The 27,787-nt window shown below is 50.4% G+C and overlaps 14 protein-coding genes across 14 annotated transcripts; 6 read left to right on the top strand and 8 right to left on the bottom strand.

Annotated features, from left to right (window-relative positions):
- Positions 1–100: 100 nt before the first annotated feature.
- Positions 101–850, bottom strand: M437DRAFT_88232 (uncharacterized protein; the record flags this gene model as incomplete). Its single annotated transcript, XM_041028781.1, has 1 exon — positions 101–850. One exon carries the CDS (start codon positions 848–850, stop codon positions 101–103), a length of 750 nt encoding a protein of 249 aa, XP_040875716.1.
- Positions 851–1,758: 908 nt separating this feature from the next.
- M437DRAFT_69631 (glycosyl transferase family protein) lies at positions 1,759–2,703 on the bottom strand (the record flags this gene model as incomplete). Its single annotated transcript, XM_041025316.1, has 1 exon — positions 1,759–2,703. One exon carries the CDS (start codon positions 2,701–2,703, stop codon positions 1,759–1,761), a length of 945 nt encoding a protein of 314 aa, XP_040875717.1.
- Positions 2,704–3,465: 762 nt separating this feature from the next.
- On the top strand, positions 3,466–4,502 carry M437DRAFT_78715 (carrier protein YMC2; the record flags this gene model as incomplete). Its single annotated transcript, XM_041027037.1, has 2 exons — positions 3,466–3,610; positions 3,664–4,502. 2 exons carry the CDS (start codon positions 3,466–3,468, stop codon positions 4,500–4,502), a joined length of 984 nt encoding a protein of 327 aa, XP_040875718.1.
- A 769-nt stretch (positions 4,503–5,271) lies between these two features.
- M437DRAFT_58519 (ARF/SAR superfamily) lies at positions 5,272–5,949 on the top strand (the record flags this gene model as incomplete). Its single annotated transcript, XM_041023411.1, has 3 exons — positions 5,272–5,365; positions 5,428–5,730; positions 5,795–5,949. The coding sequence occupies 3 exons, from the start codon at positions 5,272–5,274 to the stop codon at positions 5,947–5,949; spliced, it is 552 nt and encodes a 183-aa protein (XP_040875719.1).
- Positions 5,950–6,698: 749 nt separating this feature from the next.
- M437DRAFT_69634 (uncharacterized protein) lies at positions 6,699–7,214 on the bottom strand (the record flags this gene model as incomplete). The annotated part of the gene is made up of 1 exon (XM_041025317.1): positions 6,699–7,214. One exon carries the CDS (start codon positions 7,212–7,214, stop codon positions 6,699–6,701), a length of 516 nt encoding a protein of 171 aa, XP_040875720.1.
- An 810-nt stretch (positions 7,215–8,024) lies between these two features.
- On the top strand, positions 8,025–9,544 carry M437DRAFT_78717 (uncharacterized protein; the record flags this gene model as incomplete). Its single annotated transcript, XM_041027038.1, has 5 exons — positions 8,025–8,135; positions 8,295–8,358; positions 8,508–8,936; positions 8,994–9,283; positions 9,386–9,544. 5 exons carry the CDS (start codon positions 8,025–8,027, stop codon positions 9,542–9,544), a joined length of 1,053 nt encoding a protein of 350 aa, XP_040875721.1.
- A 326-nt stretch (positions 9,545–9,870) lies between these two features.
- On the bottom strand, positions 9,871–10,700 carry M437DRAFT_78718 (EF-hand; the record flags this gene model as incomplete). The annotated part of the gene is made up of 3 exons (XM_041027039.1): positions 9,871–10,329; positions 10,404–10,456; positions 10,664–10,700. The coding sequence occupies 3 exons, from the start codon at positions 10,698–10,700 to the stop codon at positions 9,871–9,873; spliced, it is 549 nt and encodes a 182-aa protein (XP_040875722.1).
- Positions 10,701–11,513: 813 nt separating this feature from the next.
- Positions 11,514–13,173, bottom strand: M437DRAFT_9738 (UEV-domain-containing protein; the record flags this gene model as incomplete). Its single annotated transcript, XM_041029110.1, has 3 exons — positions 11,514–12,291; positions 12,442–13,064; positions 13,120–13,173. Coding segments are annotated over 3 exons (1,455 nt in total), but the record flags the coding sequence as incomplete, so codon positions are not given.
- A 2,893-nt stretch (positions 13,174–16,066) lies between these two features.
- Positions 16,067–17,757, top strand: M437DRAFT_58669 (general substrate transporter; the record flags this gene model as incomplete). Its single annotated transcript, XM_041023432.1, has 2 exons — positions 16,067–16,471; positions 16,525–17,757. The coding sequence occupies 2 exons, from the start codon at positions 16,067–16,069 to the stop codon at positions 17,755–17,757; spliced, it is 1,638 nt and encodes a 545-aa protein (XP_040875724.1).
- Positions 17,758–18,027: 270 nt separating this feature from the next.
- M437DRAFT_69639 (uncharacterized protein) lies at positions 18,028–18,760 on the top strand (the record flags this gene model as incomplete). Its single annotated transcript, XM_041025318.1, has 2 exons — positions 18,028–18,243; positions 18,305–18,760. The coding sequence occupies 2 exons, from the start codon at positions 18,028–18,030 to the stop codon at positions 18,758–18,760; spliced, it is 672 nt and encodes a 223-aa protein (XP_040875725.1).
- Positions 18,761–19,768: 1,008 nt separating this feature from the next.
- On the top strand, positions 19,769–20,071 carry M437DRAFT_88242 (uncharacterized protein; the record flags this gene model as incomplete). The annotated part of the gene is made up of 1 exon (XM_041028782.1): positions 19,769–20,071. The coding sequence occupies one exon, from the start codon at positions 19,769–19,771 to the stop codon at positions 20,069–20,071; it is 303 nt and encodes a 100-aa protein (XP_040875726.1).
- Positions 20,072–20,358: 287 nt separating this feature from the next.
- M437DRAFT_58505 (cutinase) lies at positions 20,359–20,952 on the bottom strand (the record flags this gene model as incomplete). The annotated part of the gene is made up of 2 exons (XM_041023409.1): positions 20,359–20,839; positions 20,897–20,952. Coding segments are annotated over 2 exons (537 nt in total), but the record flags the coding sequence as incomplete, so codon positions are not given.
- Positions 20,953–24,964: 4,012 nt separating this feature from the next.
- M437DRAFT_78722 (nucleic acid-binding protein) lies at positions 24,965–26,393 on the bottom strand (the record flags this gene model as incomplete). The annotated part of the gene is made up of 2 exons (XM_041027040.1): positions 24,965–26,227; positions 26,280–26,393. 2 exons carry the CDS (start codon positions 26,391–26,393, stop codon positions 24,965–24,967), a joined length of 1,377 nt encoding a protein of 458 aa, XP_040875728.1.
- A 500-nt stretch (positions 26,394–26,893) lies between these two features.
- M437DRAFT_58575 (uncharacterized protein) lies at positions 26,894–27,706 on the bottom strand (the record flags this gene model as incomplete). Its single annotated transcript, XM_041023420.1, has 1 exon — positions 26,894–27,706. The coding sequence occupies one exon, from the start codon at positions 27,704–27,706 to the stop codon at positions 26,894–26,896; it is 813 nt and encodes a 270-aa protein (XP_040875729.1).
- Between the last annotated feature and the right edge of the window lie 81 nt (positions 27,707–27,787).

Consider the following 27,787-nt stretch of genomic DNA (forward strand, 5'->3'; position numbering starts at 1 on the left):
AAACTCCCAAGAAAGAACTTAGCACCCACACCCAAACACCAGAAGATTTTGACTTGGCACCCATACCTTGACACCAGTGGATTGTTTTTGTGTTGTTGTTTTATGGCATGACAGGACGAAGATAAACTCTTTTGCCAGACGTCGATCTAGTGGGAGTAAGGCCAATCGAAACCAAGAATTCAGCGATTTTGGGTGTGATGTTGGAGGAGGAGGCAGGATCAGAACCAGACTTGTTATCAGCGGAGACAGACATAGCAGAAGCTGATTTACCATCAAGAGAAGGAGCAGACCCACCAGGAAGAGCAAAAAGATTAGAATTCTCAGCAGCAAGACCATCAGCAGGAGAACCAGTAGACATAGGACTCCCACCAAGACCAGAATCAGCAATTTCATCAGCAGCAATCTCAGTCTCGGTCTCAGTGCCATCAGTCTCAGTCCAATCAAGATAATTGGTGAAGTGAATAGGGTGACCAGGAAAACAATAACAAAGACTAACAAAACTCGCTCCAGTCGCAGCAAACTGATTCAAAAACTCAGCAATCTCAACACGAAGAAAGGCGTCAGTGGCTTTAGGGCAGAGAATGCTGTGAAGATCAGAGCTGTGGGAGACAATCAAGTGACTAGCGAGCTCATTCACATTTGCCAACTCAAAGTTGCAGAAGAAGCAGGAGTAGGTAGCAGAAGCAACAGGGCTGGGCATTGGGGAGGTTGTGAAGATGGAAGGTAAAGGGAATGTGTTTGTGTTGTTGTTCTTACCAGACCAGTGGCATTGAGTCATGTGCTTTTGATAGGCAAAGGTGGTGCTGGGCAAAGTTGAGCCGCAAATAGCGCAGGGAAAGAAGAAAGGCATTTTTAAAGTTGGTTCTGGTTCTGCTGTAAAGTTTGTAGTCTGGAGGTTGCTGATGTTCTTGGGTCTGTTTTGGTTGTTCGTGCTCTCTTGGTAGCTGGGCTGTGAGTTTCGAGTTCAAGGCAGAAGACTCGAGACCTTATCAATACTTTGGTTTCACTGCTTGGAGGCTTACTGCCTTGTTGCAATGTCACAATGAATTCATGAAGCCTGTTGCGACGATTGGCTGCTGAGTAAGTATAGCTGAAGCTGTGTGACAATCGACAAAGAACATAGGTTGTCAACGACAAAGGCATTATTTGGAGTGTTGGTGATCAAAGAACATAACAATGCAATGCATTCTGGCCAACAAAGAGTCGAGAATTTCGTGCGAACAAGGCAAGTCTCAGCGTATGAGTGAAAGATATCGCTCGCTGCGACGGGACAACCAAAAAGATGAGGCAAAAAGATAATAACATGCACCGTGAGCAGGAATCGAACCTGCGACCTCCCGTTCTTTGAGAGAGAGTGTTAGGAACTTAGGTAGGCGAGTTTGGGGATTTAGGTAGGCGGTTTTAGGGACTTAGAATACCAGATCAGGTGTGCTGACCACTGCACCACCACGGCTTTCTTGGCTTGTTAATGAGGCCAGGAAATTCTCGTATATAAAGGGTAGGAGAGAGTGGGTTGTTGTGGGAGGTGAGAGGTAGCATGAGGGAGTTTTGATAGGTAGTCAGCAGATCTTGGCGAACCGAATGAATTGAAGCAGCCAGCATCTGTAGCCCTCTCGTCCTCTTCCAATTCCAATATATGAGTATGGCGACACATGACTGTGACTCTTCCAGAATATATTATACGTTGATCATCAAGAGTTGGGTATCAAAAATCGTCCAACATCGACTGTCGGCATATATATCGTTTTGACAACGCGCTTAGAAGCCATCGTCAATGTTCCTGCTCTTCTCATCTGCCTGGCGGCGATCGTTGTAGTTCCACCACCACTTGTGTGTTTCATCATTCTTTCCCTTGTCGTCACCCTTCTCATCCCAAGGCTTGGGACTAAGCAGGATATGAGCGTTCTTGACTTGATCATCTCTCCAGATGGCATCGTGCACACCCTTCCAGCGCAAGGTCTTGAGAGCGTTGTAGATGTAGGGAAGAGCGACCCATCGGCCAGGAAAGAGGTCACTGAGCATTGACTGATCGGCAAACTCGTAGGATGCGGTAACTGATGATTTGAGACCTTCTGTGATCAGGTCGTAAACTTCCTTGCTCGGGACGACGACTTGCAGGCCTCCGTTGGGCATGGCAAGACCTGCGAGTGGAGAAGCGCCAGTATGTTGTGCGTCTTCGGGGTTGTCGTGTTGAGTGGTAAATGCGCAGTTGGCAGGGATCCAGTCCTTGGGATAATGCGGCTTCTTTAAAGGATTGCAGACACAAGCGTGACTTGCAGCAAAGACACGGTTACCACGTCCGGCGAGCTCTGGGCCATCAAGAGGTATGTCCATCAATTCGTCCATGTTCTTGAGGATGAGCATGTCGCTGTCAAGCTGGACGACGCGTTCATATTCGACAAGACCGAAAGGAGTAAGCTTGCTCCAGCAGTCGTAGAAGCGAGGGTCGTTGCTGTAGTCCTTGGACAAGGAAGGCAGCAGGTAGGGAATGCGCTTGGACGGAATGCCGCGAGCTTTAAGAGCAGCATGACCTTCGGCAGGGAACGTGTCGGTGTAGAGGGCGACGAGAGGGTACTTGCTGCCGGCGGCCTTGAGCGAGTAGTCGAGAGTCAACAAGCCCGAGAGATAGTCGGTGTTTGTGATTAGTGTTGTCCACACCTTGGCCGAATCGACCACTCTTTCTGATGCTGCGCCCTCTGCCATTGTTGTGTATTTGATCAAGAAGAAAGTGCAATCAAGAGGACAAAGAGCAATTGTCCAAAGAAATGTTGAGACTACATGATTACTCAATCGAACAACGTGCTGGCTTTAGAGTTGGCGTCGCGATCGAGCACGCCTGGCCCCATCTGGAAATGGAAGGCACAGACCCTGATCCGTCCCTGCCTTGACTCCGATCCTTCTTGATCCTTCTTTGGTCCATCTAACATCTCTCTATACCGTTGCACAAGGAAGAACACTCTCAGTCAGTCATTGAGGGACACGCGGCCGAACCAGCATTTTCCATGTATTGGTGATGATGTTTGAGAGACCGATGATTCAAGCTGGATCTTATCTCATCAGAGCCGGTTATGCTTCAATTCTCTGAACTTGCATGTTCTGCTTGCAAAAGAGCTTCATATATATCTTTTCCTTCTTATTCGAGTGCTTTTGTGTTTTATACTATGTCGTTTACTTTCTTGTTGCAAGATACATACTACAGGTCAAGTCCTCGAGCTGAAGACATGGTAAACATGAAGGTCTCCACGCCGATCGATGCAGGTTGAAAGTCGAACAAGCTTCTTGCACGTCATGTCTACAAAGTCCGCACAAAGTCCGGGTCAGCGAGTCCAAATTATCGACCCGTCTGCGTCGCATCGTCTTGTGGAATTCAGCCATTGTCAACAGGTAGCCCAAGCAGTTTGATCCTGCCATCGGCATGACTGCGAGTTCAGTAACAACCTGAACGTTCTTCTCTCCGCCAGTACAATGTCCGCAGCGACCACAACAGACCCGGCCTCCTTGCCTCGGAGTCACCATGATGGCCAGACTGAGCTGCCCAAGAAAGCTCAGCCTGCTGGAAACTACAAAGGCTTCGTCGCCGGCGTCTTCAGCGGCATTGCCAAACTGACAGGTATTCTCAAGAACAGCACAATACCAGCGCACACCAATTAACCAATCACGCAGTCGGACACCCCTTCGACACGATCAAAGTCAGACTACAGACGTCGCAAAAGTCTCAATTCAATGGACCGCTGGACTGCTTGATGCAAACCATCAGAAAAGAAGGACCACAAGGATTATACAAAGGAGCCACTCCTCCGCTGGTAGGATGGATGTTCATGGATAGTTTGATGCTGGGCAGCTTGACCTTCTACCGGAAACTGCTCAACGAGCGTGTCTTTCAGCCTATGCGAGAGACTAGAAGTGCAGCCGGTGTATACGCTATGCCTTCAGACCAGACGCTACCAACGATAGGACATGCCATTGCAGGAATCATGGCCGGAAGCACTGTCTCGTTCATTGCTGCGCCTGTTGAACATGTGAAAGCGCGTTTGCAGGTACAGTATTCAGCCGACAAGTCGAAACGTCTATACTCTGGACCCATAGATTGTTCACGCCAAATCTTCCGCCAACATGGATTACGAGGGTTGTATCATGGTCTCGGAGCGACGCTGATATTCCGTACCTTCTTTTTCTTCTGGTGGGGTTCCTATGATATGTTTACAAGATGGTTCAAGAAGAACACTGCAATGTCGGCACCAGCCATCAACTTCTGGGCGGGAGGACTGTCGGCGCAGATCTTTTGGCTGACGAGTTATCCTTCGGACGTCATCAAGCAACGCATCATGACTGACGATTTGGCGAGTCGAAAGTTCCCTCGCTGGCGAGATGCTGCTCGAGCTGTGGGAAGAGAAAGTGGATGGCGGGGTTACTGGAGGGGCTTTGTGCCGTGCTTCTTGAGAGCATTCCCGGCAAATGCAATGGCGTTGGTCGCATTTGAAGGCGTCATGAGGATGCTTTGATTTCGAGTCGGACACTCCGAAGCGGAAGAGCAGTCGATCCTCGGAGTATTAAGGGCAAAGTGGGTTTTAAGAGGACAGCAAACAATGGTACGTTTGGAGGCTCAGAGTCAGAGACCCACTGCGGACTGGCAATCTTGTATAGATACAATAGACTTTTTGTATAGAGGCACCAATAGCAAATCACAGGTGAATATACCACGAAACTCGGAAACGTGACAGCACTCGTACGAGTACGGTAGTTGAGTACAGAGCTGAAACACGCGGAGAGGAGGGTTGTGTTTGTCGAGGCAGAGTTGATGCAGGGTCTCTTTGTGAGCCGTGCTCGACCCAAGTCTCTCTCTGGCGGAGATTGCAAGCCCGCCCATCTCGTTCAAAGAAGTGCAGCAGGGGGAGAAAGGGGCTTGGTGCAACCTCTCTTTTCTTTTGCCGTACCAGAGAGCGAGTCATTGCAAAGATACACCCTTGCTGAAGCTGCTGTGCTTTTTCCTCTTGTTGACTTTGAAGTTTCCCTCTTTCCAAAAGGTTCGTCGCACGAGCACCAACGCCCAGAACAGGGAAAAGCAACAACGACGCCGTTTCAGCACGCTACCGTTGATCTCTGAAACCGACATAACGGCTCCAGTCCCATTGCCAAAAATTCACCTCTGCCCAAACACATCACCGTCTCTCTCCTTCGATCCACCCTGTCTACCGGCTACCCACTTGTAGCGACTCTTCGTGCGACCTAATAGCCAATACCTCAACTCGACGTCCCGACACATTATCCACCATGGGCGGCTCAATATCCAAGATGATGGCCAAGATCTTTGGCAGCAAGGAAATGCGTTTGCTGATGCTGGGTCTTGATGCTGCTGGCAAGACGAGTGAGTAGTCGTGCGACTGTGTCCGCCAATGCGCAATGTGCTGACCCGATGTGCCCAAACAGCCATTCTCTACAAACTCAAGCTGGATCAGGATGTGACAACAATCCCTACCGTTGGCTTCAACGTCGAGACCGTCACATACAAGAACACCAAATTCAATGTCTGGGATGTCGGTGGTCAGGACAAGATTCGTCCTCTTTGGCGACACTACTTCTCTGGTACCCAGGGTCTTATCTTCGTTGTTGACTCGAACGATCGCGATCGTATGGACGAGGCTCGCACTGAATTGACCCGCATCATTCAAGACCGTGAAATGAAGGACGCCCTCCTGTTGGTCTTTGCCAACAAGCAAGATGTCGGCGGATGTAAGAGGCGCACAACATAGTCACTCCTATGAGAATCGCATACTGACAGTTCCTCTCCACACAGGCATGCGACCAAAGGACGTTTCGGACGCTCTCAACCTCAACGTTATCGCAAAGAACCACATCTGGAAGGTCGAGCCTAGTTGCGCAACCACTGGCGAAGGCATTTTCGAGGGTCTTGCCTGGCTGAGCAGTCACATCAAGGTGCCCGCCAAATAAGCCACTCGTGAGAAGAGCCTACCACGGCATCCACATCCTTACAGCATCCGCTTGTCGACCCAGCCAACCCCTGTGCCAGACATGCACATCCCCGATTCTCCAACTTGATACCCCAATACGCGCGAATACCCCAATTATCAACCAAATATCTCTACTACCCCTTCTCGGCCATAATACTCCGCCTCGTCAGTTCAACGGCAAAAGAGGAGGAAGAAGCAAGTCGCCAGATGTTAGTCTGAGCAGACTCACAAACATCAGAACAAACACCAGACAGCGAAAGGAATAACCCAGGCCGTAGTTGCTTTCTGCTGTGCTCCCCTCGACATTTCGATTCTTCTTGAATACTCTTTTTCTTTTCTACTTCTTCTGAACTAGCAAGTTTGGGTGGTTTCTTTTGCTTGTTTTTGGTTACGAAGTTTTGCTCAGTGACCTCAACTCTTCTCTTTTCTCTGCTTGCATGGAGAGAGTCTTTCATACCCCTGATTCGCTTGTTCTGTTCTTTTTTTTCTGCATAACATTGATTTTGTAATTTTACTGTCTAAAGAGCTAGGAGAGAAGGCGGTGTTCCTGCAACTAAAGCCAATATGCAAGACGACGAGAAGCAGTTTTGACGATAAATGAAATCAAGTCTGTTTTCTTGCCAGTTACTCTTTGGGTCGAATTCTATCCTTGTCAACCACTCAATCTATGCCTTGGTGATCTGAAGCACTCGCGTCCCATCCGCCCAATAGACAATATCAATCTCTTCTCTACAAGTACGCGACAGCGGCGAATACAGCAGCAAACAAGAACCCATCAGCTCTTCTCTTGTTCTTTGTCTCCTTTGCCTCTGACTCGCTCGTCGATGCAGCGGGTCCAGATGTCGCGGTCTCGGTCTGCTCACTCTTCGACACGGTGACCGTTTTCGTCTCTCCCTGTGCGTTTGTTGCTAGCACTGTTGGTTCTTGCGTGTTTGTCGCTGTGATCTCACTCCACACACTACTCCCCTGGCTCCCAACTGCAGAAACTAAACTACTGACACCACTAGTAGCGTCTGCGAATACAGAGGCGACGGCGGAGGTTGCTTCTGAGTAGATACTCTCTATGGGTTCTGTAGCGGAAGAGAATAGAGAGGCGATTAGGGATGTTGCGGAGGAGTAGTCGGACAGAGCTGCTGAGATGGGGTTGTTGGGGTCTGAAGGAATGGTGGTTGTTGGTAGGGATTGGTCTTGCGCATAGGTTAGAGAGGCGAAGATGGTGAGGAGGAGAGGAGTCGTAAGATGCATTTTTGTTGACCTTTCTTCTGTTCTGGTCTTGATGGCGCAGGAGGATATCTCGATTCCTAAGAAAAGTGCGATTTGTGTCGAGCAAATGAGGAACGCGTAAAGGAGTGTTACAGCAGCGAGTAATCAGAAGTAGAGGAAAGAACGGGTCAAAAAGAATAGGAAAAAAGACGTGTTTGTTATACTTGATGCTTCGACCCAGAGCGGCCAACCTTTTCTTTGTTGTCGCGAGGAATGCTTTTGGGTCTGCGAACAGTTTTCATTGTTTCGAGTTATGAGCATGACAGACCCTCGATCATTGGGTGTCTTGGTCAATTGGAGAATTGTCGCTTGGGAAACTATGGTAGTGGCCCCGGCATGGGTCTTAGCATATGAATTGTATGGACATGCTCAGTGTGGTGGTGCGTGTGTCATCACACTCTGGGCTGATTTCGATCATCTGTTGCGTAGAGCTCACGACTTTCTCCCTTCATTACGAACAAGAGTACTTTGACCGCTTGAGCGAAAAACATGTGTCTAAAGTGAAAGGTGAAGATATCGCAGTCTTCATCGTCGTCACTCAATACCGTTGATCACATGTGACTAAGCCTCCACAAACGGCCTTTGATTGGCCAACCTCGACGACACTCCCGAAACGCGAACCCTGTGCCTTCCTATTGATCTACTTTCCCCAGGAATATCCCGCTTTACCCTTGACCACACTTGTAACAACCATTCAAACTTTTGATTTGTTCGTAACTGCTATCTCTTCTTTTGATCAATTGTCTTGGAGAACACGTCATTGCCGTCGAGGGAAGTCATATCACGCACAAAATGTCATCACGAAACCGCCAGCCTAGAGCCAGTTTGAATCAAGATGCAGACGAAGAGCGCAGGTTGTGGAATTCAATTAGAGAGGGAGCGAAGAAGATTGATAGTATGGTGGTATGTGTATTTCTTTTTCTTCCCCATCTCTGTTCTTCGCGTCTTCATGCTTTCCGAGTCAATCCTAAGCAAAAGACGAACAAACACGACCTGAGCAAGGAGTCCCGAGTTTCAAGAATGATCATTATAGGACAATCACTGATCGTATCGTGGTTTTAGGCGCGGTCGGCGGCCATTGGGCAAGAGATTATAGATGTGGAAAAGGAACAGGCTGCTCTATTAGGTAAGTACCCATTACTTCAACATGTCACCAAGTCTCGGCATTGGGAAGTGTCACATACACTCGTCATCAGAAAATACACGTCGAGAAGGCCAAACATGATCCGAGATTAAAAGAATAAACCACTAACCCTAAAATCTTCCGCCAAACAGAAGCAGGAGAACTCACCGACATGACCCTCGACGACCGTCTAGAATCCCTCTACCGCGAAAACGTCAAAATCAGCGAAGACGTCAGCCACATCATTGACGGAAAATCCGATGAAATGAGTCTCCTCGACAGCATAAAAATCCTCGCTGGATTGCGCGAAGCTTCTGAGGAGTCATTGCATATGTCGCGATCACATAGCAGTTCCAAAGGTAGGAATGCAAACCTAAAAAGGAAGGCGGGGAGTATGGATATTGACGATGAGGCGAGTGGGACGAGTAGTCCTAGACCGGGTGGTAGACAGGGGACGAATGATAGATTGGCTGTGGAGGGAAAGAGTAGAGAGAGGAATAGAGAGAGGAGTGTCACCAGCACTAGGGAAGTCAGTGTGAAGCTGGAAGACGGAGCTGAGAGCGTGGCATCCAGCGTTGAAGGTATGTTTCCGTCTCTTTCATTCCTTCAAACATGCCTTGGGGGCTGACAAAATACAGCAAACGAACCAAGATCCAGCAGACTACAACTCTCCCTCGGTGCCCACGTCTTCTACCGCAACAAAGGCCGCACACAAGAAGGCGAAGGCATCCTCTGCCGCGTCACAAACGTCATTGGAGAAGGCAAACAACGCCGCTACGAGATCCAAGATGCAGATCCCGATCCAGTGCCCGGCGGTGAACTACCACCACCTTACCGAGCTTCTGTCGCTCACCTCATGCCCATTCCCACTGAGAACAAAGGCCTTGCCGATTTGAACAAGGGTCGTCATGTTTTGGCTCAATATCCTGTAAGTCTGACCACACCCATTTTCTACCTATCCATCATTTCATATCATTGCGAGAAAACCAGACCCCAAAGAGCGACTGCTGACTCGGGTCCTCAAACATAGGACACGACTACATTCTACAAAGCAGAAGTCAGTGCGAATTGGCGAGCCAAAGATATCTCTCTCGACCGTGGCGATTATGTTCGTCTGAGCTTCGAGGGCGATGAGATGAAGGTCATGGAAGTGGAACGTCGCTTTGTGCTTGCCGAGAAGGAAAAGTAGATGGACACTTGTTGATGAAGAATGCGCACGAAATAATAACAAGCATCTTTTTGCTTCGATTGCAGCGTGAGATCATGAGACCTGACTGAGAATCTCGGTTGTCAATTTAAACCATCCTCTCTATGAAAAGCACAAGAAACAATGCAAACCGCTTTCGTGAATCGAGAACAAAAAAGCTGCGTGCAAGAGAAACAAGACCACGCCAGACAAGACGCCAACGCTGCCCAAAAGAAAAGAAAACATCCATGTCCAATCGTTCAAACTCCAATCCCAAGAACGCATGCAAAAGCTCCTGCCCACTTTCTGCAAATAGCTATGCAAGGAAATCATCCCAAGCAAATCCCCACAAACTCATCCCTACTAATGGCACCATCACCATCAAGATCAAACTCTTCAATCATAGCCACCAACTCTTCCTCCTGCAATCCTTCTCCCAACTCCCTAGCCACCCTTCTCAAATCCGCCAAATTGATGTTTCCCTTTCCCTCTGCATCAAAAAGTTCAAACGCCCTTAAAATCTCATCCCTAGGGTCGCGAGCCAAGATCCTGGAAGCGGCAATAGCGACAAATGCGGAATGAGGAAGGACCAGTCTTGAAGGACCTGAAAAGGTGGGTTTGGTTGTGGCAGGCGCAGGGTGGGCAGAGGTAGAAGAGGCAGGAATCCCGTGGGTTTGGAGTAGCGTCAAGATTTCTGATTTTGGAAGGTCGAAACCTAGAGCCTTTAGCGCGACTTTGAGTTCGTGGTAGTCGATGTGGTTGTCTTTGTCGAGGTCGAAGAGGGAGAACTGTGTCTTGCGTTAGCAACTGTTGTCAATCAAATAGAGAAACTAAGGAAGGGAGGGGAGTGGGAGCTACGCACAGCTTCGTTTATCTCTTCCCTTTGTTCTTCAGATAATGCGTCTAGAGCTCCTGCTGCACGCTCTTCTGCTTCTCGTCGTTCTCTTTCTGCTCTTTCGCGCTCTTGTCGCGCTAGCGCGTCGCGTTGGCCTGCTCCTCCTCCGGTATTATACGTGTTCGAAGGTCCGCCGTAGTTTGGTGCGTTGTATGTATTTGCAGTTTGGGGTGCTTGTTGGTTTTGTTGTTGTTGTTGGTTTCCTACTGTGGATGCGCGACCGAGACCTGGAAATGGCCGAGTGGGGAATTGTGGTGTTGCCATGAGATTTGGTTTGCGGGATGAAGGTCGCTGGGATGTTATCGCTGCGAAGGCCTTTTGTGCGCGCGAGGATGATGTAGTTGTGGATGTGAGACGCGTTGTTGGGTGGTGTTGTTTTTCTGAGACTCGCTCGTGTCGCAACGCGACCCTGCAAAAGATGGAGAGAGCTTCGAGTTGTGGAGGTATGCGATTCGCCTAGACTTGCCTCTTTCTTAAAGGTACTCGTTCATGTCTTGCAGTCCATCTTTGGATTATTTGGGAAGTAAATGGTAAGTTTCGAATAAACACTTTTACTACATGGCGCTGGATTGCAGTAAGAAAAGAGAGAGTGATGTATCAAAGTTCTTGAGACGCCCGTCATCGAGACAAAGTCAGGGTCTTACCCTCGACAACCATTCTCTACTTATATCCAACGATAACATGATGACCAACAAGTCCCATGTCTTCTTGAATTGCGTTATCGATTTTTGAGTATCTTGGAAGTATCCTCGAGTATGTCTTTGTCTTGAGGAAGTGGTGTGGCAGGTGCAATAGCGATTTGTTGCAATTTGCTCAGCTTTTTTTGAAACGTTCGCTGCAGACATGCTAGTATCTACTCTGCGTCGAAGTAGAATGAGCAGAATTTAGGCGACAGCAAGCTTGTCTTTGGTGACATTGATATCGTATTAGAAGAGCGAAATATCTGAGAGATGATTTATCATTTATTCTCTGACAAAGGATGGACTTCGAGCAATGTGGCCAATTCATCATATGCTCCAGCTTCCTTCAATACCCGTATCCATCCTCGCCTGCAAATTGACCGGCTGTACTACCTCCCACGTCCAGGCCTAGCCCCTTGGCGAGCTTCTTACTCAGCGCCATCTTCAAAAACAATTCTCTAGCCAGACTTCTGGTCATCTTGATGAACACTTCCGAGCCAACTCTACCAGCGCCCACAGCACGTTGCAGACACCATAGAGCTTCTCGAATGGCTGCTTCATCCGCTTGTAGATTCCAGAGCTGGGTTGAGGCGACAGTGGGCGCCACAAGAACATCGTCAATGGGCGGCTGGGGAGTAGACTTGCTGTCGGCAATGACGCGATCGCAATCGGAAAGTGCTTGATGGAGGATGCGTTCGTTGGATGTGAGTGTGTTGTCCAATGCAGTCAATTGGGAGATTTCGGCATTGAGACGTGAATGTGCTTCCTGGAGCGCATTGGACTGGGCACGCAAGGGTGCCAAAGCGGACGTGTTTTGGTTCACTTTCTGGTGAATCTGAGAGACCAGAGATTGGGATAAGAGTTGTAGGAGATGCTCTTTCTCTGGATTTGGCGGGATTGGAGGGGCTGGACCTGAGGGATTCGTTGTTGCTATACTGACGTCAAAGGGGTCGCTGAGAAGATCTTGAACAGGAGCAGGTTTTGCAGGCGCAGGTTGTTGGTAAGAGGCATGCTGTGAGGGATATTGTTGAGCAGACATATTTGGAGGCATCTGCTGGAAGTGCTGATGCGGTGGTTGTTGGTACTGCTGAGGATACTGCTGCCGCGCTGGACGTAGGGGTATCTGGTGTTGTTGATTCTGCTGGGGTGGTGGTAATGGCGGCGGCTGTGCATATCTTTGACTAGGTGTATGTGCACTAGAAGTTCTAGGGGAAGCCGGAGTCTGCCTGTAGTCTGGTTGGATCTGATGTGGTAATGGTGGAGCTCTGGAATAGCGACTAGGTTGGGAAGTATCAAAACCATTTCCTTGTCGTAGTTGTGGTGACTGTTGAGCTCGCTCATGTGGTAGAGGCGGCAAGGGAGGGCCATCGTTACGATTTTGGACCGGTGTGGCAGCGTGACCTTGCTCTCCAGGCTTCGGGGGTCTCGGTGGAGGAGCACCAGCGGGCATTTCTACAGGATGAGATTGTGGTTGTCGAGGTTGCTCTTTCGGCGGCGGAGGGGGTCGTTGCATGGGGGACTGGGCGTGCTGCTGAGGTTGCGCAGGCTTAGCGACGACAGGTGGCTCTCGAGCAAAGACATCCTGAAGGAGGCGCAAGAAGTCGACGATATTCGGGCGCTGATTTATCGACCAATCGCGCAGATAGGGGTGGTAAACTCGTCCATCGACGCTGACGTGCTGTCCAGGACGTATAGCCATACCCTCGCCCGGTATTACAAACACCATGATACCCTCAGGATCCACAGGATATGTATGCGGTAGCCATATGGTTATGGGGAACCTGTAGACTGTGCCACGAAAGTTGACGGGGAGGGTGCCTGACAGGCGCAACAGCAGCGCGGGCTGTCCATTGTTATATGTGTATACATCGGTTCGCGGCGAAAGAGAGGGATATGCTGAAAGAGCTGCGACACTGTCGCTGTAGGCGCGTTGTGCGTCGCGGTATTCCTACTCTTGTCGTTAGGGACCTTGATGTTGAGACACGCAGAAGACGTCGTTTTACATTGAGGAGAACGCTGTATAGCCATTGCAGCACCTGATCAGGCAGTCCTGCCATATCCTTCTGACCACGATTGAACTTTTTCCTCCCACAAATTCGAAAGTCCGTATTGCTTCAGCTTGATGTTGGGAATTGCACGCGACAGAGTCTACGGTCAACAGTCCAGACAGCTACAGCCCACGTCCGCTGAAACTCGTCATGGCGGGGCAGGCGCGACCGCTGAGCACGAGCCTGTCCTTTCGGCTGCCGGCTGCTTCTCCTCACGCCTCCATACCTTCTTTCAACGTCCTCTCTCTTTTCCATCACATCATGATGAGATTCCTAGTGACCTGAATGTTCTTGGAAGCCTGAGAGCCTGCCCTGCGGGTACAAGTGATGTGCCACGAATCTTATCTCGTATTCGACCACTTTGTGAATTTGCCCCGGATAACTGGTACACTCGGCTCTCTTCGATGGCTATGAAAACCATATCCAGATGCTCAAACACCATAAAAAATTATTCAAGGTGAGCTCTCGAAACATGCCACAATGTCTGAGTTGTAGGTCACAACATTTGCCCGAGTTTCCTTTTTCCTTGTATACTATACCTGCACATGTTCAACCAATACCTCAGCCAGCACGACTGTCAATTGAGCCATGCTCAAACAGAGACAAATTGGTCACTAAAGACGCAGCTTGCTCTGTCGATGAGCAGTTCAGACAACAGATCGTGTCAACTCCACATGCCAAACGCCATGTCGGTACTCAAGCCATACCCTCTCTGGTTCGATTGGCACGCTGCATCTCTGAACATCGTCCTTGCTTCGATCATCGACAATTGCACTTACTGATCGGCCACCTCTATCAAAGCACATTCCACTGCTTTGTTCTGACAAGGGATCGACGACCAGACACCAGGGCACCGGCAATGTCCCGCACGTGCAATGGTTCATGAATGGCGATATAGATCAACAGCAAATCTCATACCCCAGGCATGAGGCTCTCAAAGTGACATATCTCTCCTCAAATCGACTTGCTCTTCAGGAGCTGCTGGTGCCATATTTCGAGAAACATTTTGCTGTACTTGGTGACGTCTCGACAAGCTCGAAAGTACGGCTAAAATGCACATTTAACCTGCCCATCTTACAACACGCCGCGGAGGTCGTCCCGTCGTATCCCGATCATTCCTCGCTAACAGTCCCATATCACCGCTGCACATCCAAGACACGAAGAGCAAGAGGGGTGCATATGCTGGAGTTCTCACCGAAGACACACCGATTCACCCGTCCCCGGTTGGAGGTCATGCGCAAGGTTGATGGTGCTTCGCTCCCTCAATCGGGTCACTGTGCCGGTCGATGTGGAGTCGTGGGGGGCGGGGGACCCGGGGGCTCCGCAGGAGATCCTACACCACCTCATCGCGCCGGCGAGCTGTGTAACATCCTCGGATGTTGTTCTCGGCAGACTCGGACATGTGCCTCTGCCAGCTACCTTGCTACATACCGCTTATTTCGAGGCTCACCGTACCATGCGACAGAGCCTGCTCTTGACTCTTGTCAACTTGGCAGTGTCTCCATTATTCTCTAGGCAGTTTCATGGCATCACTTTCTTCCGAAATTATGCCCCGACACCGACAACGATATGTGGATGCAAAACACACAACATGAGTAGGGTTGCGACTACGCCCAAGCGAAGGCATATCGAACCACTTACGCTCACACTGTTTGCAAGCGCGGTTCAACAACCGACGTTTGCCGATCATTATCAGCACGAGCAACAAGCAGAATTCCGAGTTTACACTTTCTCGAAACATAACAGAACCTGCCATGCGCGATGATCTCTTGCAGCACGGATGGCTCATCAGGGGTAACTGTTTCGTGACAGGTTGAAAAGTCCTGATACTCCGCATGCTCTGCGCTATTCCCATGTGCTCCCTCAGATGCGCAAAATGCATATGCTAGACGATCAGTCGGGCTTTGCCATTTGCGTTTGCAAGTTTCTTGCCGATCAGCAAGGCATGGTAGTACCGCTCGCGTACATCAATCCTTCATCCTGGTTTGGGGCGTTATCGTGCAATTCAACACAGCCTTGAGCTCCAATTTTTTTCGTCCTCGGAAGGATATCCCACCAGTAACAATAACCGTAATCGAAGAAATTGCCAATCCGTTACATCGACGTAGTCCTCGGCCGAGTGCACACCGACAACAGCATGTCTTCCCGAAGCTGAATCGTATTGAGATTTCTTCCACGGAGTTTGACTAACAGATGAGAGGCGCTTGGCCCCAAAGCGAGCCTCAAATCTATCCTTGAAACCAAAGACACGCCACCCACGCCATTCGACCAATTATGCTTGACTCAAGCGTGGGCGCCACCAAAGCTTTCACCCGCCATCGACAGGAGCTTATTTTCGGTATAAAGAGCGGTATGTGACATCATTCTCCGATAAATTCTCTTCCAAGCAGCTCAAAGTTGCCCTTTACGAATTTTTCGCCGAACCCTGAGAGAAAAAATCGTTTCAACACACAGACTCTGCGTTCGTTAGCCACCGGCGAGATCCATTTTGGCTATTGTTGTGTCGTGCCAAGTCGTTAGAAAAACGCCATGTGCTCATCGCCAAGCACCAACCCAGGGCTTGCGAATCTTGCTCGGGAAGCCTCTCACTCAACGACGTCTTATTCCCTCGAAGATCCTTACCCGACATGTTTCATGGTGGATTCAACATCTCGGCGGACTGGTCGTGAAAATTGATTGTGGGCCCTTGTTGACCCACCATCCACATTCTCTCCGCAACGGCTGTTTTGCCCGTCATTGATGTTGCGTTTGGATGCTTGAGTTTTCCCTGTCGTAGTTGTAGATATATAAATGGGTCCCTCCCCAGAGGCAGACCCTCCACAACTCCGCAAGCATCTGCTCTTCTTCTCGGATCTCTTCACGGACGATCCATTTTCCTGTACTGCTAGACAATACCGGAAAGATGACTCGTACTGTTTCGACAAACAGCGAGGGTATTCCCACATACTGGGGACGCTCTGGCAGAGCCCTTCAGATGCTCATCACTACTGTCGCCACTACCGATTTCCTTCTCTTCGGTTATGACCAGGGTGTCATGTCTGGTATCATTGAGGGTGATCCTTTCCTCGCAATGTTCCCTCAAGCTGGTTACAGTGATGCCTGGCAAGGCTTCATCGTCTCCATCTACGCTGTCGGCTGTCTGTTCGGTGCTATCTTCATTCTCAAGTTCGGCGACAAGCTGGGACGTCGCAAGGCTATCTTTATCGGCGGTATCACCATGATCATTGGTGTCATCATCCAGATCACCTGCGTTGGCACCAGTAAAGGAAGTACAGCACAATTTATCATTGGACGTTTCATCACAGGTGTAAGTTCATTGTCAAGACATTTCGTTGGATCTCGTGCTGACTTTATATTCAGCTTGGAAACGGTGTTAACACCTCGACGATTCCTACGTACCAAGCCGAGTGTTCAAAAGCCCACAACAGAGGCAAAGTCATCTGTATTGAGGGTGGCAACGTCGCTGTCGGCACGCTCATTGCTTACTGGATTGATTACGGTTGCAGCTACGGCCCTGCCAACTTGACCTGGCGCTTCCCTATCGCCTTCCAGATCGTCTTTGCCCTCATCGTCGTTATCCTCATGACAAGATTGCCCGAGTCGCCCAGATGGCTTCTTGCGCACGATCGTCAAGACGAAGCTACAGTCATTCTAGCAGCTCTCAACGCCAAACCCGCAGATGATCCCGAGGTCAAGCTCGAGGCAGGTATCCTTCTCGACTCCATCAAGGCTGCTGGTGGTTTCGGCGAGAAGGTCGGTTCGAAGGTTCTACTCACTGGTGGCAAGACTCAGCACTTCCGTCGTATGCTGCTCGGTGCCAGCTCTCAGTTCATGCAGCAACTGTCTGGTTGCAACGCTGTCATCTATTACTTCCCTGTTCTGTTCCGCACCTCAATCGGCACCTCCAAGAATTTGTCGAATTTGCTCGGTGGTGTCAACATGATCGTCTACGCCGCCTTCGCAACCACTTCCATGTTCCTCGTCGAGCGCGTTGGACGTCGCAAGCTTTTCCTTTACGGTACTGTCGGCCAGTGCTTGTCTATGGTCCTTGTCTTCGCCTGTCTTATTCCCGACAACCCTATGGACGCCAGAGGTGCCGCCGTCGGTCTCTTCACCTACATTGCCTTCTTCGGTGCCACATGGCTTCCTCTGCCCTGGCTCTACCCTGCTGAGATCAACCCTCTCAAGACTCGTGCCAAGGCCAACGCTTTCTCTACCGTCAACAACTGGTTGTGGAACTTCTTTATCGTAATGATCACTCCTGTGCTCATTTCCCAAATCTCATGGGGTACTTACCTCTTCTTCGCTGCTTTGAACGCTCTCTTCTTCCCTGTCATCTACTGGCTGTACCCTGAAACGTCGGGCCGCTCACTTGAAGAGATTGATTTGATCTTTGCGAAGGGCTACCTTGAGAAGATGAATTACGTTACCGCCGCTAAGGAGCTTCCTCGCATGAATCCCGACGAAATTGACGCTAAGGCTCGCGAGTACGGCTTCCAGTCCTCTGACGACGAGGCAGGTCAAGTCAAGGAGGCCCGCTTCGGCGAGAAGGAAGATGAGCTCGCCTACAACGGCGGCGCTCAGATGGCTTAGGGAATGAGACTCGATCCACGACTCTCCTTCTTACCTCTTTATTATTTAATGACCCTTGTGTGTTTTTCACGACCACTAGATGCGCTATACATAAACGAAGAAGCCTGGCCGCTTCTTCCTGGGGGTTTGCGCAAACACTATAGAGATACCACTTTTTGCTTTTTTTGTTTACAGTTCAGAGAGACATAAAGTCTCCATAGATGATACCACGCATAGAATTTCTATTTTTGTTGACATCACTCTTTGCTTGCTCCCTATTCTGAAGTGATTATGGTTATTCTTGTTGTCTGGATTTCGTTTCTGACGTTGAAGGTTCGTGGTGGCTGGCTAAGGATACGAGTGCCTACGGCCGTTAATTCAGTACGAGCACAACACACTCTTCTATGGCATCATCATCGTATCTTGAATCCATTACCGCAAGTCAGTCAGCATCGTAATCTCAAGACCATGTTCGCAATTTGCTGTGCCATTGCCCCTACCGCCGAGGTACATACTACCTTCAAAGGACTTTCAATCAGATTTCTAACCAACACGCAAAACAAAACAGCTCAAAAACCGTATTCTCAAGCTTTGCGATGACTATGGCGGCAACACTGGCACTATGCTAGTCTTTGTAGACGATTTATCACGCGTGTACGACGAAGACGATGGCTTAGGCTACAACAAAGACTCTACCTCTGCACCTTTTGCAGAAAAAACCCCCTGCGAGTGTTGGACGATGCTCCAAAAAATTCTCGCAGAGAACGAGGGGAGTTGTTTCGTCGATAGCATATTTGCTATCTTGGATCAGAGGTCATTGGAAGACGGCACACTTTTGCTAGTAGAGGAACCAGAGGAAGAAGAAGGCTCAGAGGCATATTCAGTACGTGCGGTGTTTGAGATGTGTGAGACGCAAATGGCGTTATGGATTGGTGGCAAGAATACTGTTTATGAAGCTAATGAAAGGGTCAAAGGCACGAAAGATGGTGTTTTGAGGCCTGGTATGGATATTGGTGATAGCTAGTTGCAAAAGGCTTCTTGGCCAATCAAAGCCTTTTCGGTGTTCTGCCCGTCCTTGAGTCGCGAGCAAGACCGAAAAGCACAGCGAGCGACTCGTAAATCGTACGCATGAACGATGTTTGTAGGGCTTCCTGAACCTCGGATGCAAATGACCTCGGGCATCGCAGGTCTGAATGATTGACTGCTTGGGAAAACATCGGTGTATACGACGAACTCGTACCGAAACCTGCTATGGCCAGCATACGTGTATTCGGTCGCACAATTACCTATTCCTGCTGCACTTCCCACTAGCAATTGATTAAGCGAATATCATGTTTGCAACAACGACGGTATTGCGACACGTGTACAGGGCATCCAAAGTAGATACCGACATGCCTCACATGCCTGTCTACTCATCTCACCGCTTTCCCAAACGTCCGTGCTTGCTAGCATGTGCAAGACCAGGCAGAAACTCCACATCTCCACCTCTCCGCGACGACCGAGATTTCGTACCGTACCGCGACACGAGGTACAAGACCCTAAACCCTGTCTGCAAATTCGTATGATGTACATGCTGACCCACTGTGATCCTCCTCCTTTCACCCTATCGGTCCTTCTTTTCACGGCAGGAAGAATCACATGAATGATGTTGTTCTTGGCTTGGAAGAACAGTACATAGCTAATCTCCTGAGATCTCGTGCTCACTGCTGAGCGCAACGGTTGCGGTGGTTGCGTGAACGAAAGTCGGGGTTTCTTCGAAGCTTTGGTGTTGATGTTTTGATCTGCAAGACAACAACTCGACTGTCCATTCTATGCACTGATTCAAGGATCGTCTTGTGGGAACGGCGATATGTCTGCTGATGCTATAGATGCTGACCTTCGCACCGCGTTGGAGCGCTACCGCTCACGCGTAGCACAACTGAACCGCAACATGCTAGATATCTTGATCGAGGGCCAACTAGTATCTCCCGACACCACCGATCGTGAAGAAGTCGAAATGGTTCTCGACGAAGGATGAAATGTTGACGACAACATGCCGTTTTACGATACCATCAAGATGCCCAAGGACCTTTATGCCACACTATCTAATGGCACAAAACTCACTCTTCCAGAGGAACAGCGAACACAACTTTTCGCAAAGCTTGAAGACAAGTTGCAAGATCGTGTTGCAGCTGAATTTCGACCGCTGCGACTGCTGGGTGACTTCAAGCAACCTATCTCAGCTCGTTACCAGTCAAATATTCCAACACTCGATGAGTTGAGGTCTAGGTCTATCGGTATGGCTATATGTGAGCTAGAAGCAATATACCTTCACCAAGACGACTCCTTTCTTTAGGAAAATCCGACAGATCTGGTGCACAAAGACTAATTCTAGCAACATCTTAATCCTTGATCAGTATCACCCCAGTGATCGTTCTTAAGAACGTATTCATAACAAAACAAAGATGATGATAAAGATAATGGCCATGCTGTCATTGTCCTTTGAGAAACCTATTGCTATGACAATATTGTTGTATGTATACCGTATACTATACAATATCCGAAAAGATATTGTTGAAGCAGTACTCTTGTTTCTCAGAAGAAAAGAGACAAGAATACGTTCTCAAGATCATCACCAATCAATCAAGCCTTAACACCAACAATCTGACTCAACCTCGACGCCGCCTCAGCAAGGTTAGATCCATAAGAAAGATGCGACCCACTTCCTTGAGTCTTACCAGTCAAATCACACACAAAGTCCGTCGAGCCACAATACCTCACAACCTTAGCATCCTCAACACCTTTAAAGCTTTGTCCATTAAATGGGTCTCCAAAAGCAGTCACTGCAGCAATCTTAGAGCCGTCGATGGAGGAAAGCGCATTGTGGACGACCATGGCACCTTGCGAGTAACCTCCAAGAATGATTTTGGTGTCGGGACATTGCTTGAGGGCTTGGGTTGCTAGAGCAGCCATCTTGGGGCCGCCGGAGGCGCCCATGTTGGCGTTGCCGGCAGCATCGGCTGGGTAGTCGACGCCTTGGATTGCGCAGGAGCCGGTGTCTTTGATGAGGGCGGAGGCAAGGCCGGGACCAACGATGGAGCCGAGTGTGCCCATCTCGGTTGTACTGTAGACGAAAATGTCAGTGGTCTTTGTCAAGTTTCAAGGATTGTTTTTCACATACCCGCGAGCAAAGATAAAGGTCACTTTCTTACATCCAGTGTTACCAGTAACATCATTGCTAGGAACAGCACCAGCACCACCAGTGAGAGATGCAAGAGAACCAAGAGAGCCAAAACCACTAGTTGCAGTGCCAGTAGAAGAGGAATCAGAACTTCCAGTAGAACCTATATCGCCTATCAGCGATGTGTATTGACGTTTTCTACTTAGAATACTCGCTACCTGAAGAAGCGCCACCGAGGCCACCGAGTCCACTTCCAAGACCACCGAGACCACCAAGAGCACCCAAACCACCAGAGCTGGATGCAGTGCCTGTAGTAGCAGCGCCAGCTGAACCAGTACCTGATCCACCGAGTCCTGCAAGTCCACCGAGTCCACCGAGTCCGCTGGTCAAAGCACCAAGACCTGCACCAGAGCTTCCACCCAGGGAAGGAAGACTGCCGAGACCGCTTCCACCACTGAGGCCACCGAGGCCGCTGCCAAGTGCACCAAGTCCGCTTCCACCGGTAAGAGCACCAAGGCCGCCAGATGAGGAACCTGAGTCGTAGGACTGACGCTTGATGTATGACTTGTAAGTGCTACCAGATGCACCAGTGGCCAGAGGAAGAGTGGGAGCAGAGGTTGCAGGTGCAGAAGATGCATCAGTAGGAGTGGCTGAGGTAGCATCTACTGCAGACTCGCTGGGAGCAGGAGCCGAGTCGCCAGAGCCGTACATGGGTGCTGCAGCAGAACCGCTCGCGTCTGCGACAGAGCTGCTCTCGCCGTAGGTAGGTGCAGAAGATGCATCGCTGGGGGAAGCCGATGCGGCGTCTGTCTCTGTGTCTGAGGGGGAGGATGAGCTGTCGGAGGGAGAAGACGAGCTGTCAGAAGGAGAGGAAGAGCTGTCGGAAGGAGAGGACGAGCTGTCAGCGGGAGCAGAAGAACTGTCCGAGCCATAGCTGGGAGCAGATGAGTCAGAAGGAGCAGCCGAGGACTCAGAAGGAGCGGGCGATGAATCGTCAGGGGAACCAGATGCAGCTCCGCTCTCGGTGTCTGAAGGCGGACTGCTGTCGGGAGAAGAGCTCTCACTGGGAGAAGAACTGTCACTGCCGTAGGTGGGGGTCGAACCAGAGGCACCGGCCTCGGTATCGCCTCCAGCGCTTCCAGAGACGTCACCAGAACCACTTGCATCAGCAGAACCGCTTCCACCTACTCCAGCGCCAGCACCTGCACCTGCTCCTACTCCAGCGCCAGCACCAGCAACAGCACCTGCTCCAAGACCACCGTGACCTCCAAGACCAAGACCTCCATGGCCGCTTCCACCAAGGCCTCCGAAAAGACCGCCAGCTCCTCCGAGGCCAGCACCCAAGCCAGCTGATCCGAGACCACCCAGACCAGCGCCAACAGATGCCGAGCCTGAAGGTGAGGCGTAGCCACCAATGCCAGCGCCGATCGATGGCGAGGCTGCTCCTCCAATGCTGGCTCCAATCGATGGGGCTGCCGCACCGCCTGCTCCAATACCAGCTCCAATAGATGGCCAGGCTCCTCCTCCGATGCTTGCTCCAACTGAAGGTGCCGCGGCACCACCAATGCCAGCTCCAATTGAAGGCGAAGCACTGCCTCCGACACCAGCGCCTAGGCCACCATATCCTTTACCTCCGACACCAGCAGACAGACCTCCCTCGTGACCAAGACCAAGTCCAGCAAGCCCCCCAGCATGGCCTGAGGCACCGCCACCCAGAGATGCACCAAGACCGGCATGGCCATCACCGCCAATACCGGCATGGCCTCCAAGACCGGCCGCACCGCCTGCACCTGCGTGGGCACCAAGGCCTGCCGAACCAGATGCATCTGCGCCACCAGATGCGCCAACGTCTGCGGATCCTGAGCCAGATCCAGATCCACCAATGTTTGCTCCAACTCCAGCCGAGCCAGAGGGAGAAACCTGAGTAGAGCCGTAGTTGTTACCGGAAGCACCTGCGGCTCCTGTACCAGACAGAGAACCGTAGTCGCCACCGTTAGCAACAGGGGCAGCGATAGAGCAGATGGCGAAAGCCAGAGCTGCAGTTGTAAGTGAGTATCTCATATTGTCAAAGGGATGTTGAGTTCAAACGATTGAAGTTGTATAAGTGTAGAAGAACAAACGAGTAGTGTACTGTCGAGACCGGCTTGAACAGTTGAACCAGAGAAGGAAAGAAGGAACTGTGATGATGCTGGATGAGTTGGTTCATGGTCGAAGAACCAGTAGATACTTATAGCATTTCATGGCTTGAGTGCGTCTTGGAGACTGACTCTTCGTCGAGGTCTGTGAGTCTGGGATTGAGGTGACAAGGTTGAGCTACCAAGGCTTGGTTGAGGACTTCAAACAGTAACACTCCTTGGAAGCGACGCTATGCAGGATGGTGTTACGAGCGTGGAGCTGTAGATGGCTGAAACTGGAAGAGGTCCGTGACTGGAGCTGGGGTAACATGATCCTGGATGCGATGTCGCCATTCGCACGGCTCTTGAACAGAACCTCACTCTGTTGTTGCTGTAGATCAATTAATTTCAGTCAGTCGATATTGCCTCCTACTCAGAATGCAGGTCGGCCATAAGGGAAGGTCTATTTTGAGAACTTCCATTCTCGGTCGGTCAGGACGATTGATAATCTTCGCAGCAAGATCGCGAGTTTCAAGGACATGGTTTTCTCATGCCGCCAGAGCTTGGTCGGATCATCTGTCTTTTGTTAATGATCCCTCAACGAGGAGAACTGGGCCGACGCATGGATTGGGTCACTGCCGCGATAGTTTTCGAAAGGACTTTCGAGCAGCATTGGGCAAGAGCAACCATCGAATTTGGTTGTTGTCACAGCTGAATCCGGACTGAAGTTGGAGCAAGCTTCGCCTTGGCAAGTTTCACCAAGCAACTTCAAACAGGGGCGGCTCCTTCCGACCTATTTCCATCCTGATCACACGGTACTGCTTGCCAGTCGATCGCACTTTTACGAGTGATGAGAGACTATCCTGGGTAGAGACAGTGTTAGAACTTAGGGCTCTTCGAAAAAGCAGTCATAACCCAGACCATTCCACGCTATTGTTCCATGTAGCGGGACATCCACGAGCTGGATCTGGGGAGATCTTCGGCTGACAGCAAGGTAGACACGAGATCTGGATTGTCAGGTTGTATGCTCGTTGTTTCGAGATGGAGCCTGGTTGTTTTGGAGGCCTGTCGATACATCATTCCGGCCTCGAAAAGCCGAACAGTTCGCCCACCGGACATCGACGGTCAAGACTGGTATGACAGGGTCATGTTTCGCATCTCGCAGTCAATGAGAAGATCAATCATGATCGACAGCTGCGAAAACATGCCTTTCGAAGAAACCCTGCATGTCAGGCCATCTGATATCATGTGGACGGACGAAACTGTGTAGAGAATGATGCCCTGAGGTCACCCTCGTTCCTGGACCGAAACGATGGGCTGTATACGAAGCAAAGTTACCTCGGTTGACCACATGGCTCGATGAACGACAACGGTCGAATCAAAGCGAGACCTAGTGGCTGAAGCTTAGCAATGCTCTTGGAGCTGAACGGTGGTTGTGGTACCTTGATTGTGTGTGTTCTACTCATGTACCTGGTCCAGAGCGGTCATGCGTGTTGCTTCAGATGCTCGAGGGCTGCGCGTACTGCTGCTTGAGATTCATGGGGCATGAAGCATCGAGTTTGGAGATGCACAGGCATTGTATCAAGAGGTTAAAGTGTGGCTGGAAGATAAGGGCTATACCATTGAAGCTGGAGATATCACCGGCTTGGAGTTGGGTTGGCTGCAATGGGCTAGTTCTTTCTTCCTATCATTGTAACTTTAATTGGTACTTTCCAGAATCGAATGCTTTGCATAGAGATACTGTTTTGACGCAGTTTCCTTGGCTGTAGCCTCTCATGGCAAGAATTGATACAGTTTGGTAGTTCATAGAGTCGTCGCAGCTTAGTATGTGAGAAAGAGCAATCGCGAGACTGTGACAGTTTTTTAGTAGACAGAAAGGAAACAAGGAGCATATCATTATTTTGTTGTTAGCGTAACCAGATTATCTAGCTTTTCTTTTGCTCATCTAAACCATTTATCGGACAGTGGCACCAGCAAGCGACTTAACAGTGCAAACACCCGACTTAGTCTTGAGCTGTCTAACACCACTATCACCCTTCTCAACAAGCTGAGGCACAGCCGAGACCTCAAAAGCAACCTCGAGGTTCTCGGTAGTGGTGAATCCAGGCTGGAAAGCCTCCCAAATCTTCTTCTTAGGGTTGAGGACGGACTCGGGCTCGCCCTCGTAACCGTCAAAGTAGACGCGGTCGCCAGCAACAGCACCCTCGGGGACATTGACAAGCTCGACGGGGCCGCCGTGGTGGTCCTCCTCGCCTTCCTTGACGCGTGGTGAGGCGGCAAGCACCATGGCGCAGGACTTGATGCCGCGCATGGTGACGGGCTTGAGGTTGCAGACGGTAACGATCTTGCGACCTTGCATCTCCTCGAGGGGAACGAGACCGTTGAGGCCAGAGCAGACGGTACGGCAGGTCTGACCCTCGTACTCTTCGGTGTTGTCGGTGCCGGGGGCGTCACCAACGTTGATGGTGGAAACGTACAAGCTGTCGGCGTTGGGGTGACGGATAGCCTTGAGGATGTGACCGATACGGAGATCGATAAGGGCAGGCGAGAAAGGCTTCTCAGGAGCGGCGGGGGCCTTGGGTTGCTTGGGAGCCTTCTCCTTCTTTGCCTTCTTCTCGGTCTTCTTGCTCACGCCAGGAGTCTCAGCGCCGACAGCATCGGCGACCTTCTCGCCAGCAGCCTTAGCCTGGTCCTTGACCTTCTCAGCCTGCTCGGTAGCCTTGTCAGCAACCGACTTCTGCTGAGCCTGAGGAGCAGCTGCCGAAGTGACAGTTGCGCCAGCGTTGGCAGCACTGGTAGCACCCTGAGCAGCCAACTCCTTCTCCTTCTTCTTGCGCTCCTTCTCCGCCTTCAAGTCGATAGGCTTGATCTTGAAAATGACGTTGTCCTGGTCGATCTTGACCTTCTCAGACTCCTCAACCTTCAAGCCGAAGAGAGGAGAGTTCTGAACGAAGTCGGCGTGACGAACAATGTGGTGGTATCCCTGCTCGCCAGTGCGCTGCTCGTCTGACCAGGAAGCAATGACAGGAGCAACACGAGCGTAGAGGGCAATATCGGCGACCGAAGGCTTGGAGCCGAGGAGAGTTGTGCGGGTGCTGAGGTGGGTGTTGAGCGAAGACAGACGCTCGGCAGTCTTAGCAGCGTCCTCGGTGGAGGAAGCAATGTGGGAGGAAGTGATGAGCCATTGCTCAATCTCGGTCTTCTCGTTGGTCGAGTACTGATGGAAGTTTGTCAGAGCTAGCCTCTTAGCACTATGAATAGCTACACACCTCAGCCTTGGGGAAAAGCGACTGGGACAACTTGATCATGTCACCCTCAAGCTCGGGGGTCTGAGGGTAGGCCTTCTGGAGCAGCGCTCTGGACTTGTCGTCGAGGGTAGCCATGTTGCGCACGTGTGTGATTGGTGAAATGAATTGGAGTCTTGGAATGTGTCTGTACAGAGGCGAAAGTCTAGATGAAGTGTTTAGAGCTCGAACGAGCTGTCTTGAGAGATGTATTGACTTCAGGTTGCCGGTGGTGACTGCTTGCTAAAATTCCGCCGCATTCAATCCTCCATCATCACTCAAAACCCCGCCATCGCGGAAGAAGCCGACCATCACCTGTCACCGAATGCATCCAAGCTCTAGAGAGTCATTCGTAGACAACCATCTTGTATTTCTCTGATTGTTCGATGCCTATGCTAAATATGCGACCATACCCAACGCCACGTACCCAGGATACAGAAGAATGCTTGCAGGTCTAGGAAAGAAAGCAACGCGGTGAAATGCAAACCCAGTGGTGTAGAAGAAAGAAGGAAAGCATTATGCGCGGTCGTTGATCTCATGACAAGGAAAGGGCAAAGAAGAACAAAAAACCAAGGAGAACCAGAAGCAAGCCAGTAGCATTACTCCAACCTCTGCATAAGCCCCTTCCTTACCCTCGTATTAACCACTCCACCCACTCCGAATGCTGGCACAATGCGCGCCATTCTAGCAAACGAACTCTTTATCCAGTCTCTTCTAACCCTTGCCCATCTATCCTTGGCTCCGAGTGTACCATCTCTATTGTACAAATCCAGACCGAGCAGATGCAAAGGCGTAGAGATCAATTGCACAGCAGCAGGAGCCAGGAACTGTGCAGCTGAGGCGGCAGAAACATGTTTTTGCATGCTTTCCGAAAGAGGCAGCATCGGCGCAATCAATGGCGGAACATTGAACGATGCAAACACGGTCAAGCAATCGCGGACAGCAAACAGCGCATAACTGGGTCCAGGGATAGGGCGTGGAGAAGATGTAGCGGCGCCAAACAGTTTAGCAAACCTGCTGTCTTTGTACAGACAGAGTGACAGATTGGCAGACGAGGTTGCGAGGAACTTTGCCGGGCCTGATGTTGTGGTTGATGCAGGTCTGCCTTTTATCGTGCTGGCGCAAGTGTCGAGTGCGTTTGCCGTGATATAGGTGCCGCCATACAGCATAAAGATCAAAGCAAAAGGCTTGGAGAAGAGGAAATGATGTGGTCGCAGTGTGAATGTTGCAAGAGAATCGCGTAGAGAACGACCTAATGTTTGTCTGCCAGAGGCGTTTTCAATAATGGCCTTGTCGATTGCAGTAATGACGGGTGCAACCAGGGCGGCTGCGGTTGCTGCGGACGCTACATCTGCGCAGAGTCGTAGACCGAGGTTTTTTGTGTTCCAGAGAGACGTCGGCGCTGGATTCATCACCTCATTCTTGAGACGGGGTTGGGATGCGCCGGGACCGGCAGCCGTACTCATTGCTTCCTAAAGGTCGGCGTGTTGCGT

The sequence above is a fragment of the Aureobasidium melanogenum genome, assembly GCF_000721775.1.
Source record: "Aureobasidium melanogenum CBS 110374 unplaced genomic scaffold scaffold_29, whole genome shotgun sequence".
In the NCBI taxonomy this organism is placed as follows: domain Eukaryota; kingdom Fungi; phylum Ascomycota; class Dothideomycetes; order Dothideales; family Saccotheciaceae; genus Aureobasidium; species Aureobasidium melanogenum.